This window comes from Lepidochelys kempii, chromosome 12 (assembly GCF_965140265.1).
Source record: "Lepidochelys kempii isolate rLepKem1 chromosome 12, rLepKem1.hap2, whole genome shotgun sequence".
Lineage (NCBI taxonomy): Eukaryota > Metazoa > Chordata > Testudines > Cheloniidae > Lepidochelys > Lepidochelys kempii.
In genome coordinates, this window is record NC_133267.1 from 34257442 (window position 1) to 34277662 (window position 20221).

At 41.9% G+C, this 20221-nt stretch overlaps 1 protein-coding gene across 1 annotated transcript in view; it reads left to right on the forward strand.

Annotated features, from left to right (window-relative positions):
- The window catches only part of CDH13 (cadherin 13), a 789423-nt gene that overhangs the window by 721816 nt on the left and 47386 nt on the right, over nt 1-20221 (forward strand). Inside the window, exon 11 of the mRNA XM_073308069.1 lies at nt 15423-15565. Within this exon, the coding sequence (XP_073164170.1) occupies nt 15423-15565 (143 nt within the window). The remainder of the gene's footprint in view (nt 1-15422; nt 15566-20221) is intronic.

Here is a 20221-nt window from a genome sequence, read left to right on the forward strand (position 1 = left end):
TCTGATCAGGAAGGACGTGGGGTCAAGCTGCCCTTTCTGTGGCACCCAAAGACCCCCCCTCCTCTCCTGCCTTGGTTAAGCTAAGCCTGCTGACTTGGCTGCTTTTAGCAATAAGCCATCGTGGTTTCAGGCACTTTACTGGTTTGCCAAAGTCTCCCCGTACAGCGCATGAGCACCAAAAATGGTGCTCTAGTTTATAAGCAAAGTGACCAATTTCCCTCATAGTGCATGAGTTAGAACAGTGTTAACATGGTTTTTTTCATTATGCTGTGTATAATTGATGTACCTGGCTCACTCTCATTCATGATCAAAATAGAAGCAGGAGCAAATATTGGGTGAATATTATTGATCTGTCATTGGCAATAAAGACCCCTTAAGCCAGTGGGAACCCTGTGTTAGGACAGCTACCACAGTGGTTTGAATTCCTAATCACAGTCCTTGAATTTTATTATCCCATCTGTTCTGCATAGAAGTGTCTGTTTTATAGGGAAATAAGGTGGGTGAGGTAATATCTTTATCAGACCAGCTTCTGTTGATAAAAGAGACAAACTTTTGAGCCATACAGAGTTCTTTGGGTCTGGGAAAGGTACTCAGAGTATCACAACTATATATAAAGTGGAACAGGTTGTTTAGCATAAATAGTTAACACTTACTCTAGTAGATGAATGTGAAGTGGCCCGTTAACACCCCTGCAGTAAAAGGACAAAAATTGAGGGTTAATGGGTTACAGATTGTTATAATAAGCCATAAATCCAGCATCTTTATTAAGACCATGGTTTTAGGGTCTAGCAAAGTTATGAATTTAAGCTCCCGGGCTCACCTTTTGAAGGTGTTATGCAGGTTTCCTATGAGGAACGAGAGGTCAGATATAAAGTGATCATTTTGTGAAAAGGGTTTGCCCATCAGCAACATGGTAGTATTGTCTTTTATCATTTTTCTTTGTGAGTTCATTCGAGAGTGTAGGGATTGTCTGGTTTTACCATGTGGTTCTTATTAGGGCATTTAATGCACTGGATGAGGTACCCCACATGTGGTGATAGGCATGTGGAGGACCCAATGACGTTGTAGGAGATATTGATCATTGTAGCAATGGAGATATGTCTGCAGGTTTTGCATCTGTTGTTCTGACAGGGTCTGGTGCTGCTTTGAGTTGGTGGGTCCTGGTCTGTGGGGAGCTTGCTTCTGATGAGCTTGACAAGGTTGGGGGCAGGTTGTTTGAGGGCCATAAGAGGGGGTTTGGGAAAGACTCAGTATTATTCATATACCAGTTTGCCAAGAGGGGGATTGAACATTTTCCTTGTGATTGGTCAACATTTTTTGAAATTTTTCCTGCCAAAAACAGATTTTGTCAAAAATGAAATTTTGGTCGGAAAATGTCATTTTGACCCTTCCTCCCACCCCCCCATTTTTACTTGAAATTTCAAAAATAAACACCATTTTTCTTTTTGTTGAATTGAGCCAAAATTATCATTTTCTTTTTGAAAACTGAAAAATATTCATAATTTCAGATTTTTGTTATTTCCCGTTTCCTTGTCCTTGAATTCAGAAACAGGAGTGATGTATAGGTTTTTTATTTTATTTCAAAATTCGGTTAGCACTGTCTTAATTTTTTTTTCTTCCAAAAAAAAGGATTGTTCCATTTTGAATCCTACAAAACAGAAACAACTTCAAAATTTCAAATATTTGTATGAAATTGTTTATACATTTTTCAACCAGCTTTACCTGTGGCCCTTGTTAGCATGGCCTTGACAAATACTAGCTGGAGAACATGGCATGAGGCATATGAATCTATGTGGTATTGATAAGATATTTGTTTTTAATCTGTATTTTCTATTCCTTCTGCCTCAAGCAGGAATGGTGGCTAAAGAGGAGATTTTCAAAGGAAAAAGTGGAAGCAAGGTGTCTAAATTCAAGGTCTTTGGGGAAAAGATCATCTTGTCATTCTGTGTTTATACTGCCCCTAGTAAAGTGTGGTCCTGATCCATGATTGCAGAGCTGGCAGGCCACACAAGTGAACACCTCCTAAGCAATGTGTGATCTCCCCTGTCAAATCAGGGCTCCAGGATGGTTGTGCATCCTGCTGAATGCTTCCCAGCACTCCTCAGAGGGTATTGTATTCTATTCAACGCGGGCCTGTGCCTCGAAAGCGCACACTGTTCCAAAAGCAATATCAACATGATACAATTTATATTGTACCTACAATGCAATTATGCTGCAGTCAATTTATAAATCCAACTAACCCAGTGGCACTCTCAACATTATCCCTTGGTAGCCAGAAAGGGCAATTTAAGTAAGCTTTATGTTGTTGTTACCAGTATATTTGTTCTTATTAAAGAATAGCGTATTTAGGTTAAATTTCCTAATTACATTTTAAGGCTATGGATTTAACAAAGAATCCACCAGAGCATGACCGCTTGAGCTTGTATCTTCAGAATTTGTGTGCACTACAGGAGGTGTTTTATGGTCTGCCGCACTGGTAGCATATAATAATAGGTTTGGTAAAAGCATTTCCATCCAAATACATACTTATGCATTTTGTATCGTCAAACGTTTAATTAAAGAAGCTTGTCCACCACTCTTAGTTCCCCACCTGAACAACGTAAGTCAAATATGAGAAGAGTGAAAATATAATGGAGCAAACATGACTTTTTAAATAGCATATTTTGAAGGCTGCCGGTGGATTATTATTGGTGTTTTTAACCAAATGAGGGATTCAAGTTGTGTCCTGAGCTTGGTCCATAGACTAGAAGATGCTGGGGAAAAAAGAACCTTCTTTTTGAGTGGTTCTCCCCTGGCCAGCATCCCAGCAGAAACAACATGCATTTAGAATTCCTCGGCTGAAGGATTGTATAATTGTGATCCAGGTTTCAAAGTTAGCCAAGAAGGGTAAGGAAAATTGGTGAGAATATGTGGGATTGTAATATGTAATTAAATAAACAACAACAAGCAAGTAAGGGAGAGGGATAGCTCAGTGGTTTGAGCATTGGCCTGCTAAACCCATGGTTGTGAGTTTAATCCTTGAGGGGCCATTTAGCGATCTGGGGCAAAAACTGGGGATTGGTCCTGCTTTGAGCAGATGACCTCCTGAGGTCCCTTCCAACCCTATGATTCTATGGTTCTAAGTTATTTCATTGAGAAAATTGCTTACCATTCAGACGTAACATTTCTTATGAAAGATGTTTTGAAAGAAGTTAGCACACAAGCTTCATGTGTAAGCACTTAAAGATGTATTAGCATGATGGGCTGTAATTGCTCCTTTGGAGAAGCAGAATCTTGCCACTGATTCACAAATTTAGGTACCTGTAAGAGGGCTCTGACGTGATGGAATGTAAGGGCTCCTGTCAAAAATCCAGATATTGTGAAGTTTCCAAGTGGGTCTTGTGACCAACAGTCATATTATCATAAAAATCACACACTCAGATTTATACAATAGAGTTCCTACAGACTTCACGGATCAGTAATCCAGGTGGTGGTTCTTTTATGCAGTAGACCATATGCACAAGCCTTAAAAAGGATGCCAGTATGTTTACCATTACTACTCCTTATGGTAACATGTCTATCTTGAACTGTGATTTTTGGGCCAAGTAGAAAAAATGCCTAAGCTTTGACTCATTAATGTTGCGTGCTAAAGCAATTGATCTGAGTATCATCCATAAAGTGAAATTTTCTGATTGCTTGTCATCCCTTGCATGTCATCCAAATGCTTTCTCATGTGGCTTATGTTACGTGGTTGAAATGGAGCACACTGTGCAGTTAAAGACATAATGCAATCTTCCAGTTTTGTGTGTGTACTTGTAATGGTGTCCCCTCTAGTGGTTGGCCTACAAGGTGGATAATTGCCTACCACTACTGCCACCCAGAAGAGATCTCCATTAGCTCTGGCAGAAGAGGCCTGTGTGTATGAAGCTTAAGGACACCCAAATTTTAGTTTCAGCTCTCCAAATATCTCATGGGTATGTGATTTAACCAGTAACTAAATCTGTTGTGTTGTATGAAGTCCATGGATTTGGTACAAACAGTACACTGAGCAGCCAATATGTCTATAAATACAGCAAAATCTGCCTTTGCCACACTGATCAGTGAGCACATCAGAAAAGCATGAGGTCCATAAAATATGATGGGGTGAAGGAGTGTTGTTGAAAGAAATTTGGGTTATTGGGTTTAGCCAGTGCAGGTCAGCGGTGCACATCCAGTTGCTGACACCAGTGCTATACGTGAATGCACAAAGGGCAATATTGATACAATTTTTGTCCTCATTTCTGCTAACATATGGCCACTTAACTGTTGACATTGTATTGTTTTGGACAAATTTTATGTGAATTGCTAATAAATTATGAAAAAAGACTCAAATTGGATTTATTGTACACACAGACATGTACTTAGCAAAACAGCCTAAGCAATAGCAGACTATAAATTATCCTCAAATGATTCGTGCATCAGATTACACAGCATAATATATAATTAGATCATTCTGACAATACTGCAGCTCTTACTACGTGTGCTCATTTTAAAAAAAGGGACAAATGCAGGCATGGAAAAGTGAAGCAGAGAAAACAAGCTGTATCAGAGTCCAGCAGTTGGCATTCACGCACTTTTTCTGACTACAGAGCAACAGAGGTAGACAACAGGGTATGAAACACCATAGTGGTCACATGCAGATTTATATCCAAGCGTTATCAACTTAACAGCAAGCTACCAGCCTCTGAGTTCAGTACATAGGAGAGGATGTAAAAACATCCTGCTGTATGGATGTAGGAATAAAAGATGGAGCTGTTCAGGAGACATAAAGAAAAAAATATATATATAGTCCCTTTTTTATTTCTTAGGGGTTTTATGGCTTTTATGTATCCTAATGGGAAAGCACATCAGGCAGGGGTTTTGAAAGGCAATATGAAAGCCCTTTTGGATTACTGATTTTCCCCAGAACTGCTTACTAGTAGTATCCTGTCGACTAATGTGATAAAGTTACAATACGGGTCATATCCGTGGCTTCCATATTTCATCACTAATATTTCTGTTGAAATGGAGAATTCAGTTATTGTTAGTACTGTCTCATCTCTACTGGTACAGCACACACTCTGCATCATGCTAAACTGAGGGACCAAGAATTGGCTCTGCTATTGAACTGTATGGCACAGACAAGGTATGGACTTAAAGGACTGCAATAGAGAATTAAATTACAGTGGCTTTACATCTGGGCATGTAATGCAGTACAACCAGTCTATTCACTCATATGTTTTAACACATTCACTTTATTCACCAAAGCTTGCTGGAAAATTGGAAAACTAAAAGGAGTGAGAGAGAGAGAGAAACTGTTCGTTTCCATTTATTCATTGAAATTTTCCAACCATCCCTGTTTTCCACACACTTTCTGACAATCATATTTTACTGGTGCAAATGTCAAAACTTCATGTAAGATTAATTATAAAAAGCCAAATTCTCATGTAAAACTATTCTCGTTGTTGTTATCATTTAAATCAATGGTGGGCAACCTACGGGCTGCATGCGGCCCATCAGGATAACCTGATTGAGGGCCGCGAGACATTTTGCTGACATTCACTGTCCGCAGACATGGCCCCCTGCAGCTCCCAGTGTCTGCAGTTCGCTGTTCCTGGCTCATGGGAGCTGCAGGAAGCGGCGGGCTGTAGGGACGTGCTGGCCGTTGCTTCCCGCAGCTCCCATTGCCTGGGAAAGGCAAACTGCGGCCACTGGGAGCTGCGGGGGGCCATGCCTGCGGACAGTCAACGTCAGCAAAATGTCTCGTGGCCCGCAATCTGATTACCCTGATGGGCTGCATGTAGCCCATGAGCTGCAGGTTGCCCACCACTGATTTAGATTGTGGTACATCTTAGTGCAAGGCAATGTACAAATACAGAACAAATTACAGTCTCTGGAAACAAGCAGGGAGAATTACAAATTACAGTCTCTGGAAACAAGCAGGGAGAACTGGAGGTCCTGGTGATGTCAAGGAATTATGACGTGATTGGAATAACAGAGACTTGGTGGGATAACTCACATGACTGGAGTACTGTCATGGATGGTTATAAACTGTTCAGGAAGGACAGGCAGGGCAGAAAAGGTGGGGGAGTAGCACTGTATGTAAGGGAGCAGTATGACTGCTCAGAGCTCCGGTACGAAACTGCAGAAAAACCTGAGCGTCTCTGGATTAAGTTTAGAAGTGTGAGCAACAAGAGTGATGTAGTGGTGGGAGTCTGCTATAGACCACCGGACCAGGGGGATGAGGTGGATGAGGCATTCTTCCGGCAACTCGCAGAAGCTACTAGATCGCATGCCCTGGTTCTCATGGGTGACTTTAATTTTCCTTATATCTGCTGGGAGAGCAATACAGCGGTGCATAAACAATCCAGGAAGTTTTTGGAACACGTAGGGGACAATTTCCTGGTGCAAGTGCTAGAGGAGCCAAATAGGGGGAAGCTTTTCTTGACCTGCTGCTCACAAACCGGGAAGAATTAGTGGGGGAAGCAAAAGTGGATGGGAATCTGGGAGGCAGTGACCATGAGTTGGTTGAGTTCAGGATCCTGATGCAGGGAAGAAAGGTAAGCAGCAGGATACCGACCCTGGACTTCAGGAAAGCAGACTTCAACTCCCTCAGGGAACGGATGGGTAGGATCCCCTGGGGGACTAACATGAAGGGGAAAGGAGTCCAGGAGAGCTGGCTGTATTTCAAGGAATCCCTGTTGAGGTTACAGGGACAAACCATCCTGATGTGTCAAAAGAATAGTAAATATGGCAGGTGACCAGCTTGGCTTATCGGTAAAATCCTAGCAGATCTTAAACATAAAAAAGAAGCTTACAAGAAGTGGAAGGTTGGACATATGACCAGGGAAGATTATAAAAATATTGCTCGGGCTTGTAGGAATGAAATCAGGAGGGCCAAATCGCACCTGGAGCTGCAGCTAGCAAGAGATGTCAAGAGTAACAAGAAGGGTTTCTTCAGGTATGTTGGCAACAAGAAGAAAGCCAAGGAAAGTGTGGGCCCCTTACTGAATGAGGGAGGCAACCTAGTGACAGAGGATGTGGAAAAAGCTAATGTACTCAATGCTTTTTTTGCCTCTGTCTTCACTAACAAGGTCAGCTCCCAGACTGCTGCGCTGGGCATCACAGCATGGGGAGTAGATGGCCAGCCCTCTGTGGAGAAAGAGGTGGTTAGGGACTATTTAGAAAAGCTGGACGTGCACAAGTCCATGGGGCTGGACGAGTTGCATCCGAGAGTGCTAAAGGAATTGGCGGCTGTGATTGCAGAGCCATTGGCCATTATCTTTGAAAACTCGTGGCGAACGGGGGAAGTCCCAGATGACTGGAAAAAGGCTAATGTAGTGCCAATCTTTAAAAAAGGGAAGAAGGAGGATCCTGGGAACTACAGGCCAGTCAGCCTCACCTCAGTTCCCGGAAAAATCATGGAGCAGGTCCTCAAAGAATCAATTCTGAAGCACTTAGAGGAGAGGAAAGTGATCAGGAACAGTCAGCATGGATTCACCAAGGGAAGGTCATACCTGACTAATCTAATCGCCTTCTATGATGAGATTACTGGTTCTGTGGATGAAGGGAAAGCAGTGGATGTATTGTTTCTTGACTTTAGCAAAGCTTTTGACACGGTCTCCTACAGTATTCTTGTCAGCAAGTTAAAGAAGTGTGGGCTGGATGAATGCACTATAAGGTGGGTAGAAAGTTGGCTAGATTGTCGGGCTCAACGGGTAGTGATCAATGGTTCCATGTCTAGTTGGCAGCCGGTGTCAAGTGGAGTGTCCCAGGGGTCGGTCCTGTGGCCAGTTTTGTTCAATATCTTCATAAATGATCTGGAGGATGGTGTGGATTGCACTCTCAGCAAATTTGCGGATGATACTAAACTAGGAGGAGTGGTAGATATGCTGGAGGGTGGGGATAGGATACAGAGGGACCTAGACAAATTGGAGGATTGGGCCAAAAGAAATCTGATGAGGTTCAATAAGGATAAGTGCAGGGTCCTGCACTTAGGACGAAAGAACCCAATGCACCGCTACAGATTAGGGACCGAATGGCTAGGCAGCAGTTCTGCGGAAAAGGACCTAGGGGTGAGAGTGGACGAGAAGCTGGATATGAGTCAGCAGTGTGCCCTTGTTGCCAAGAAGGCCAATGGCATTTTGGGATGTATAAGTAGGGGCATAGTGAGCAGATCGAGGGATGTGATCGTCCCCCTCTATTCAGCACTGGTGAGGCCTCATCTGGAGTACTGTGTCCAGTTTTGGGCCCACACTACAAGAAGGATGTGGATAAATTGGAGAGAGTCCAGCGAAGGGCAACAAAAATGATTAGGGGTCTGGAACACATGACTTATGAGGAGAGACTGAGGGAACTGGGATTGTTCAGTCTGCAGAAGAGAAGAATGAGGGAGGATTTGATAGCTGCTTTCAACTACCTGAGAGGTGGTTCCAGAGAGGATGGTTCTAGACTATTCTCAGTGGTAGAAGAGGACAGGACAAGGAGTAATGGTCTCAAGTTGAAGTGGGGGAGGTTTAGGTTGGAGATTAGGAAAAACTTTCACTAGGAGGGTGGTGAAACACTGGAATGCGTTACCTAGGGAGGTGGTAGAATCTCCTTCCTTAGAAGTTTTGAAGGTCAGGCTTGACAAAGCCCTGGCTGGGACGATTTAATTGGGGATTGGTCCTGCTTTGAGCAGGGGGTTGGACTAGATGACCTCCTGAGGTCCCTTCCAACCCTGATATTCTATGATTCAATGATTCTGCCCTAAAAAGCTTACAATCTAAGACAGTATTCAGGTGGAAGTGCTTTTGCCTTCATCCAATCAGATAGCAGAAAAAGTGCAATGTAACTTATAACTGGTCACCATTAGCCAACACAGATCAAACTGCAAATATTTGCTGATCAAACCATACAGTTTAAAAAGAAACAAAAGTTACAAAATAATTTGTCAAATGCTTTTGGATATCAAAGAAATTCATTTAGCTTGCTATCTATTCGCAGTTATTCCATGGGCAGAAATACAGTGTAAATGCATCATATAAATTATTTCTTGTACTGTATTTGCTCATCCCTGAGCCGTCTAGAAAATCTAAAATTAGCTGCAGGACACTGAGGGCTATTACACTGCTGATAGATCACCTACTATCAACAGTAAACAGCACAGTCTAATGCTAACGGTGGCACAGTGGGAAGCAGAGAATATGATGGCATGCAGCTTACGATTTTAAAAGCTCTAGGTTATGCGACCCAAAGGTAAAGCACACGAAATGCAATGTGCATTAGTTATCATTTCAGCCCAAACATTTAATCTTGTATTCACTGTCTTGACCTATTTGCATTTTTTCAAACATGAGGAACAAATATCTCTCCGCTATAATTACCACACTTGTCTCTTTTACATGTCTACAGGCATTTCTCAGAGGCAGTTGTGGTCTTTTGTTTGAGGGTACTTCATCTAATAGTATGAAATGTATATTGGTGTGATTCAAGGATCATATAATATCCATTTTTAGAGAATGTTTCATTCAAGGGCAAAAGGAACTTTTCATACTGAATTCTTAAGCACAGAAAATATGGAGTTGCATTCCCCACTGATCCTTTTACTTGAACAGTTTGTGAAAAGTGCAGAGAAGAATTTCTGAAGCTGCCTTTATGTAATGTAGGTCCAGCAAGGATAAGGACAGACAGTTGTTTCAGAATTTCACCTAACTATGGGTGAAGCCTCCAAGATGTTTGGATAAGCCCCCCCAAAAGGTGAACACTTAGCTGAACTTCTAAGATGAAATCCTGGGCCCATTAAAGTCAATGAGAATTTTGCCATTGATTTCAGTAAGCCAGATTTCACCCCTTAAAGGCAGAAAATGTAGTGTGGAAATCTAACATATGAATAGACTTTCTTGTGACATTTCTTGCTACCAGTTCGGGTGGAAATATTGCAAAAATGGCTTTTATCCATGGTAGGCACTTTTAGAACCAGTAATCACATGTCTGGAAAATAATGACAATTTAACCCAACTGTGTTTAGTCTTATTTTTTATAAAGGGCCAGATTTTAAAGGGGTTTAAAACTCTCATAGGCACTTGGGTGCCTCTGAAAATCCCATAAAGGACCTAGCTGCATCTTTAACTTTAAAAATCTGACCCAAAATGCTTTGCTCAGGCCTGAGATCGGTGTGACTGCATCTTTTCCATTATTTACCCTCAGTGTGATTCATTATTGACTAGCTGATTGCTTACATAAGTCACCTGGGTGTGTTCTGTGACCTAACTGGATGAATGCACATGCACTTCTGCCCCTATACTTTCAGGGGCAAATTCAGTTTGTACAAACAATGAAAGGCTATTGTTAAAATTCATTTATAGATTTTATCCTTGCCACACCTTTTCAAGGTAGGGATTAATCTCCCCATTTTACAGATGGGAAACTGAGACTCAGGGTAGATGAAATGTCTCATGCCATACAGGAAATCTTTGGTAAAGCCAGGACTTGAACCCAAGTCTTTGAAGTCCCCCTCCAGTGACTTAAGCACTGGACTGTCATTCCTCCCCATTAGAGAATGCCACAGGTACATTCCAACCCATCATATTGTGGGCTCATGTCCAGACTGTTAAAGGTATTTAAGCATTGAGTTGCTCAGCATTGCAACACCCAATTGATTTAGGAGCCTAACAGATTCATTTTCAGAGGGGATTTAGGCACCTAGGAGCCCAAATCTCATTGACAGTTGGGATTTAAGCTCCTAAGAGCGTAAATCACTTTTGAAAATGAGATTTAGGCTTCTAAATCAGTTATGCATTGCAATGCTGAACACAGCAACACCTAAATCCTTTTAAAAATCTGGGCTTCAGGGCCTAAGTTCCCCCGCTCTTGGGAACATGCTGTCATAGCAGAGCTGAATTGCACAGCCAAACTGATATTTTGCTACTCAAGACTGCAATACTTGTTCCAGTGTCCTCCCAGCAGTTGCATGTTGTTGGTTATACAATCTTTGTGCAATACGATCTGAGTAACCTCTGTTGTAACTTCAGATTCCTGTAACAGAAAAATGCATATCCCAGCATGCTCATTTAGATTACTAACTTCAAATGTACCCTAGCAAAAGAGCTGCAACATCAAATTGGCACGTATATGTTAGTTCAGTGCTAATTTGGCACGGCCTTCTTCTGTCACTGGTGGTGCTCAGTATGCTCAATATGCTTCATTTTGCCTTCCTTCTCGTTCTGTTCAATCATAGAAGCTAAGACCCATCTACTCACATGGGATGTGTCTGGCAGCTACCAAGCTCTGGAATGGTTTGCCAGAGGCAGTAGCTGGGTCTGTGCCTAGATGCCTGGCTGCTCTTCTGTAACCCCTTGGCTACTTCACTCCTAGCTATGAAATTCTTTATGTGGCAAGTGCAGGGTCGTGACACTGATTAGATTTTCATGTCCATATTGTCTCCACTGTTTTGTATAATGATCTTCCCTCCTAATCAGCTGCCAGCCACAGATATTATTTGTGTGTGCTAAACATCCTTGGGAGCTGTTCTTTGGAAGACTTTGAATACTTTCCAGAAAATATGTATATAAATACACACACATACACACTACTTTAAAGATGAAGCCATTTCAAATATTTTAATTTGTTTTGTTTTTTTAGCCATGTAAGCCAATTGCACCTTGTGACGGGGAGGGACTCACCACTGCGGCGCCCCCTCCTAGATGTCTCGGGGATCAGCTCTGCTAGCCAGCGTGCCCTCTTCTGGTGGCGTCTTGCCACCGTCACATCTGTTCCTGGGACCCATGTCACTCCCAGGAGTGTGGCATCCTCTTCAGGACACAGCCCTCTGTCTGTACCACACTCTGTACTCCCCCCCTTCTGGGGGAATATCACAGTCACTTAGTCCAGCCACTTCTTCAGTGGCGAGTGGGGATGAGGAGGGGACAAGGGACCCTGAAGATGGCTGCTGCTTGCGGGGCCCCCTCTGATTCCTTGGTAGATTTCCCTGGGCCACTTCCCTGCAGCTGCAGCACCCTCTTTGCCCTTGCCTCAGGGCCTCAGCCTGCAGACACCTTCAGCCTGCCATGAGCTGCCTTTAGCTCTTGGGTCCCTGCCTGCAGCACTGCTCTGTCCAGGGTGCATGCTGCCTTCAGCCTGCCAGGCAGGCAGGCAGGCAGGCCTCCCCACCCCAAGCTCCAGGAAGTGACTGAAGCTGCTCTGCTCTGCAGCCCTTCTTATATGGGCCAGCCTGGCCCTGATTGGCTACTCCTTGCAGGCCCCCTCTGATTGACTGCCTCCTGCGCAGCCTCCCAAGGGCTCTATTAACCCCTTAGAGCCCAGTGTGGGCCAGGCACCCCAGCACACACACATTAAGTCAGATTTTCTCTCCCATGATTTAACTCTGCTACATCTCTCCAGAGATGCCATAAACCATGAAGCTCTTCTCAGCTGAGGATTTTCCAGCTAAGGGAGGTGGTGTAGCTGGCTTCTCTCCCACTTCCCTGCAGCTCTTGGCATAGAGGGGCATGTCACTAGGAGAAGAGGCACAGCCAAATGGGTTATACTCCAGTGATCCCCGTTGACAAACATGCTGGGGCGGGGGCACAGTCTGCTGGCACAGATTAGAACAAACTGAGGCTGCTCTAAGTTTCATGAGTGCTGATGTAGAACAAGAACAAGCTGCAGTCAGGTCTTTGACACAGCACAAAATATGGGCCTACATTTATATGTAGGTGAGTAAATGTGTCGACATGCACGTGCCTCTGACTTACAAAATTCAGTGCTTAAAGTTAGGCTGCTAAGTCCATACTTAGGCACCTGGATATATGGCACGATTTTCAAAACTGCTGAATGCCCAGCGGGTACCCTTGAAGTCAGCAGAGGGGGAGAAAGTCAGTCTTTGTATTCTGTATTTTTATGGTTTTATATAATGCTTTTCTTAATGAGTGTCTAGTTTAAGCCTTTTGGTAGTAGAACCCTTATTTTGAAAAAGGAACAAAGAACAATCATCTGAACGATACCACAGTATATTCTTACAATATGTAAAACATCTGGTGGAAAAGACAAAGTACTGCTTTTACAATATCCTAAGCCAAATCACGGACTATACAATTCTTTTTATTATTGTTATTATTTGTACATTCAACAGTGCTTTGTAGAGCAATCAGGGAAGATAATAAAAATCCATTTTAAATTCTCATTACTTTAAAAGTGTTGAATCCCCTTAAATTGTTTCAGGGTTAATTGAGAATTTGCTGCCTTACAATAGACTGGGAATTGTTTAGACTGCCCTGGTTCCATATTTTGTTTGTTCATACCTTTGTTGCAATGTTATAAAAACAACAATAAAAGAAAAAACAAAGGAGTACAATGAAATAATTATCAGCCTTGTTACTATTCTAGCAACTCATTTTTATGGGAGATAAAGCTCAACTATTGATTAATGTTTGAATGGTTATTAAAGTGGAAGTGCATACACGTTTGATAGACTGTACCACTCACTGTTCATTAGTGTTTGCTTCCATTTCTTTGTTTACATTTTCTCTATTGGACTCCAAGAGAAGCCAAGGATGAAAATGTATAGACTTCAATGGGAATAGGATCAGGCTATAGCTTAGTAGGTCTGGAAGCTGGAGATCAAAAAGCAAATTCCATTTCCTGTGCCATCAGAATAAAGGTTTGATTCTGATCTCACTTACACCAGTGCAAATGAGAACCACTTTCCCTGATGTCAATGGAGCTAACCGTGTGTAAATGAGATTAGAATCTGGCCTTACTCATATAGGCTGGGAAGACAGAATTTAGGGCAAGATCCACCTCTTGTGGAAGTCAATGATGGTCTTTCCATCGACTTTGATAGGATTTAGTCTGAGCCCTTTGCCTGGTCCAAAGTTGGTTGAAGTTAATGGATTTCACTGTGGCGATAAATACGTTAAAGATTGTGAGGTGCTCAAATGCTGTGGCAATGGTTTCCATATAAGTACCTGAAATAAATAGAATGTCTCAGTTACCTGAAACCAAGACAAGTCTCTGAAACAGGCATTCAGTGTGCTCGCTTCTTTAGGCTGCTAACCATTAATTCATTTTTTTTTTCTTTTCTGGCACTATTTTCTTCTTGCCAATCCACTGCTTTAGATTGTTTCCTTCAGTGGGTAGATGATTTTTTGGCAGAAATACCTGCCTAATGCACCTTTTAAATGGAGGCCACTCTAAATTACTTGGTTATTCACAGATACTCATAAAACAATAAACAGGCTTCATGTCAATTGATAGTGATTCAAAATACCTATGGTAGACTTGCTGACTGTTATGACCTATAAAGCAATCCATTTCAAGCAGATAAGCATCTCACTAAAGTGCATATTGATTGTGCAATAGGCACTTTAGTTGGAGACTTGATGCATTAAAATATTTAATTAAAAAGGAAACTTGTGTCAGTTATTTCAACACATTATGGTTAGATTATTTCAATGTATTTAACTGCATACAAAATTAGGCCTGCAAAGAGTTTTACATGTAATTTGACTTCAGTTATGCTACTCATAATGCATAAAGTTAAGCACTGGCCTAAATCTGTCCAGGATCAGGACCTAAATGATCATGATAAAGAGGAGGCATAGTCTACAGTAGTGAAGTATGTATCAGGGCTCCCAGAAGGCAACAGTTTATATATATTTTTAGGTGACTATGGAAGTGCCCTGATTGTTCAGAGAGTCTGAGCACCCACAGCTTGGAAGCACAACAGTGCAGATCACAAAGCCCAGAAGGAAGCATATGAGAGCTGAAGACAAAGCATCCTTGGAGGAGGGGAGCTGGATATGGAACGAACATTTAGAGGAGATCAAGCAGATCCAGCATCGGACCATCTTTAGGAAACACTGCAAAACCTTCCTCTTCCAAAAATCCTTGCCGTCATAAGAATGGCATTTAAAACACCCTTCTAATTCCCTTCTAATTCCAACCCCCTTAGCAACCAATAAAATAAAATAAAATCCAAAATATCCAACAAAAAGACAACAAAATAAGTACTATCCTTCCCCCCCACAGAGTTCTGACCCTGAAAAGGGAACAGTGCCAGAGACTCAGTAAAGTTCACTAGGGGCTTCACTATTGTTATTGGTTTTATGTGAAGGCGGTCTGATACTACAATAATGGGCAGTAGTGTTAAAGCCCTCAGATAGACAGCAGAAGGCAGTCAGCACCCATGAGAGCCAGGTTGCCTGTGTTTTAAATATTGATTTAGGTGTTTGAAACTGTTGGCCTTCACCTCTCTCTGTCTGTTTCTCCATCTGTAAAATGAATCTAATTATAATCACCTATTTCAAAGAAGTAACTGTCTGTGAAAGTGCTTAAGAGATTCTCCTAAGAAAGGCAGTCCGTGCAAAGGGCTCTCCTTTTGCAATAACATAATCAGTTCAAGGTTAGATATGTGATCAGTTGATGGCTTTTATCTTTTTGCCTAGGTATTCTGTTTACAAGGATCCAGCAGGATGGCTGGAAATTAATCCTACAAATGGTACCATTTTCACCACTGCTGTCCTGGATCGTGAATCACCCTATGTCCACAACAACGTCTATACAGCACTGTTTCTGGCAATAGACAGTGGTGAGTAATGGTTGCTGATAACACTACTGGATTGATAATTTATTTGATTTTTTACCCCTTCAAGCCCATTTTTCAAAAAAGCACAGGCATAAAGTTAAGCCTGGGCTTAAGTAATTTGCTAAATCGGCACCTAAGTGTCTAAGATATTTGTGAACAAATAGAGTCAAAAAGTAAGTGGAGAGGAAATTAGACTTCAAACTTAGAATGGCATAGGTTTTGGGGGCAGGCTGGAAACATTTAATCCTACAGAGCCCACACTGCTAATAGTAAACAATGCATGTGATGAATGTACTTGGGTAGTAATAAATCATCTTTATCAGAGTTAATTTCTTCATAATATTTGAGTTGTTATGAAGCCTAAGGCACCAATAGCAAACTCATCCTGGATATGGTGAATTCTATCCTATTTAACACATAATGACAGTGACAATAAAAACATAATTAAAACCCCTTGTTAAAACGCAATATTTTTACATATTAAGTGTATTAAAGTTTCTTCTGTCGAGTATAATCTAAATTAAAGTATGTTGCAAAAATTCACTACGAGTGACTTTTGTAGCACATAAAAATGTAGTGAAAATCCTGAACATTCCTGCAAATCTCTAGAGCTGAGGGCACAAAATAAAGAAAGGCTTTGTATGTAATATAACAGCTAATATGCTAACCCTTTCCCATAGCTGCAGCTGCTTTAGCCCTGGTGATAAATTGTAAAATGTTCTTTTTAGGAGGTTAATTTTACATTTTTTGCATCACATGACTTGGCTCAGGAAACATTTGCTAGGTCTGACAAGAAAAAGGAATCATCTCCTTCAGTGCAAAAGGAAAAAAGAATCTTCCGCAGAAGCGATTTACTTGTATATTCATAAATGGTTTCTTTCTTAGTGTAATGTCCATAAAAGAAATGTGGCTCTAACCCTACTCCTTTACCTATGTTTGCTGGCTAATCATTTTTGAAAAATGTATCTTAATTATAATAGCATCAGAAAGGTATGGGGGTCCCCGGTACTTGTCAGGGTTGCGTTCTTGAAAAGGGCAATGGATATTGAAACAACGGATACTGGGGAATTTTTCCCATAAGAAATAGTGGCCCACCCCGCCTCTTCCCGGCCCCCCTTCACCTCTGCCCCGCCTCTTCCCACCCAGTTCTGCACCTTCCTCCTAGCGCACCCCATCCCTGCTTCTTCCCCTCCCTCCCAGCGCCTCCTGGACACTGAGGGAAGCACCCAAAGAAGAGCCAGGTAAAAGGTGAAGCAACGGATATGCGGATGGGGACCGACGTGAATCAGGCATAGTCCCCTATTGATGAGCAACGGATATATGAAACGACGGATAAGTGGGTATACCAGGGCCCCCCTGTAATGTTATGTTGAGCCAATAGGAAAACTGGGATCAAATTACTTAGGGTTTGATTTTCAGAAACCCCACCCACCTGCCTCAGTGAGTAGGGGAGCTTGTCGGGGCCAGCAGTGAAAGGGAACAGCCCTTCAACAAGGGAGGGAGACACTTGGTGAGGAACACCGGATAGCTCTTTTCCTCTCCCCTAGGAGTCTCTTTCACTGGTTGGTCAATTGGAGGGGAGGGGTACTGATTGGCCAGCATTCCTCAGTTCCCAGGATCTAACCTGGAGTGGGGGCCATATGGTAAGAACCCTGTAACTTCTGAACTGGAACCAATTAAATGATTGGTATAGGACATTATGGATGATGGGCGGGTAGTGCCCCTTCCCTCTATTTAAATTTAATAGTAGTTGCAGCCTGCTTCTTAAAAATCCATCCATGTGTCTGTCCTCATTTTGCCGCTGTGTCTGCATCAAAGGCAAAGCTGTAGACACTCAAGAGGCAGGAAGCAGAGGCTTAGAATTGTATGCAGGAGCAGGAGGAAATTGTCTCACCAATTATCAGAGAGAGAGAGAGAGAGAAATGAGGGAGCAAAACATTTGAAAATATGCAGGTGCAGATACTAGCGAATGCGGGCACAGTCACAGTGATTGTTTTCTCCTATTCTACAAGTAGGTAGGTTCTCATGTCGCAGTATCTGAGCATCATGGCTGTGTGCAAAAGGAATTGTACAGACCACTGCACAATTGTTGTTGTTTTTATAATTAACTTCATCAGTAACATCTTTCAAACATGTGCAGGTAATAAGATATGCTAGAAGGCAGTTGGAATTGGGGGCCTCAGTACAGAGTGAGGTCACCCAGCTATGAAGCACCTGAATACCTCAATGACAACATAGAGAGTTATGTTGTCATTGAGGTATCTAAACCATTGATGAAGATATTGAACAGAACCAACCCAGAACTGATCCCTACAGGACCCCACTTGATATGCTGGAGGTTTCCTTGAGGTTTTGTGCGGAACCATAAAGTTGTTCTGGAGATCATGCAGAATGAACCAGAATTCCAGGAAGCCCTGTTCTACGAACAAAAGCCTATAATACCTTAGCTTCACTCTTGAGCTGATCAGCTCCAAAGAAGGCTATTGTAATATGCATATGTGTCTCTTAAGAGTTGCATGATAGTGTCTACATAACTACTTACTTTTCTATTCTTAGGCATCTTCATAAACATGCCAGCAAGTGTATCATAGAGAGAATGGCTAATTTAGAATGTTCACCACCTGTATGAAAATACAGTTAAGCGGATGATACTTTGATATCATTAATATCAGGCTCAACCCTTGCCTGAGAAATGCTGGCCCCTTTGCCTTCAGGAGTACATTATTGATGTTATTGGGAAGTCCTGCAATGCGTCTGCTGACTTCATTGTACAACAATATGCAATAGACTTATAACTTGATTGTTTCCATTTTAGCCATAGCAAGTGTTGTCCCACCATGTATGTGCAGTCAAAGGGGTATAGTGTTAATCCAGGGTCTGTAAAGGCTTGATCCGATGGCCAGTGAAGCCAATTGGAGTGTTTCCGTTGATTTCAGTGGGCACTGCATTGGGTAGTCGGTCTTTTCTGGGGTGCTGATATGTCCATGCTGCCAGTGAGGCACAACTACTCCCCTCTTTCCCCTACTGATGGGTCACCAAAAAGTGCTAACCAGCCATGCTGGATTCTGCTCGATTTTTCTAGCCAATTAACTCTAATGCCCAGTTTGAAAAGGTTTATTTCATTTCCTACAGGCTAAATACTATATGTAGCTTGGTAGTAGAATAATCTAAAATGAATATAAAATTCTTCCAGGACTTTAAAAGAAGGTTAAATTAAAATATGCTCCATATGTTCTTTTTGAGAGCTGCAGTGTCCATAAACTCCAAAGGGAAAAGTCATTTTTTTCAGTTTACTGAATATATTCTAGTTGAAATTGGTGAATAAGGTTAGAATGATGTGTGATAGTGGCTATTCTTGGAAGATTAAAAGAGGACCAAACAGATTGGGTGGTAAATTGAAAACATAGTGTTATTTCAGCCAGTTCAAATTATGCATGTGGCCAAGAGTCTTGGAGCAAGGAGAGGTAAAAGATACTCAACCACAGAGTCTTTTATCCAAAGGCTGTGTTCTGGCACAAGCTGTAGGTTTTTTCTCCAGCCATTGTATGTGGCCACTTGCCAGGAAAAGAGAACAGATATTTATTAGATCTTCTTCATTAAATGTGGATTTCAGCCTGGCCAATGCAAACATGTTCTCGATCTATTAATAACACATCATAGGGTTCTTTATTCTGTGATTGATATGGCCTAAAAAGTAGCATCTGTTTAATTCTGGCTTTGACTAGGTATTGGGTGGAACTTGAACTATCTTCTCACCTCCAAGTCAAGTTTGATCCGTATCAACTTGGGGAAGCTTGAACTGCTGCAGACTTTGCCTTTCATGGATTTAGAAGACTCTCAGTCAAGCCCCTATGACCAATATTAAGGGCCTGATCCTGCTCCCATTAAAGTCAGTGGACTGACTTTCATTGACTTCAACATCTGGCCTTAAGCTCATAAAAATAAGACTGAGAAATTGAATACATGCCTTGGGAAGGCACCTGTAGATTTTTCCTCTGATTTTTAATAGTGTTGGAGTTTAATAAACCTAGGTTACAGCTATCCACTCTCTAGGAAGTTGGTTTTTTTCCTTATTCAAAACTAATGATTAATTAAGGCATTCAATTAGAAGGCAGTCGTAGTGCTTCGACTCCAGAATTGGAGTCCTCAAGCCTGTCCTTAATATGCTGTATATCAGAGTTAGTCATACAATAAAGGGTTGAGAAGCCTAAATGTTACCATTGCTAGCCACAGTGCCTGGGATATATTTAGCTACAGAATGTGTTACAGTTATTCCAGCATGTTCTTTCACTATCTGTTGTGTAGATTATGGGTAAGAAGGTGGGGTGAAATGGGAATCAAATTCACAATGACAGGAATGAAATTCACAGAGATAGGTTTGTTTTGTTTTGCCCCTCTTAGCAGTGCCCACTGAAGTCAATAGAAAATCTCCTACTGAATCCAGTGGGCACTAGATTGAGGTCATTTGACAATGCTAATGACTACTACAAGGGCACTTTTCCCAACCTGTAAAATAGAGTGTGTCGCAAGCTGGGAATATAACTCAGGAATTTCTCATTGGCAGTTCTGTGCATAAACTGGTCAGCCACACCTTCATCTGCATCACTTCTCTTCAGCCCACCACAAAGATGCTCTTAACAACAGGATGTTAGTAGATGG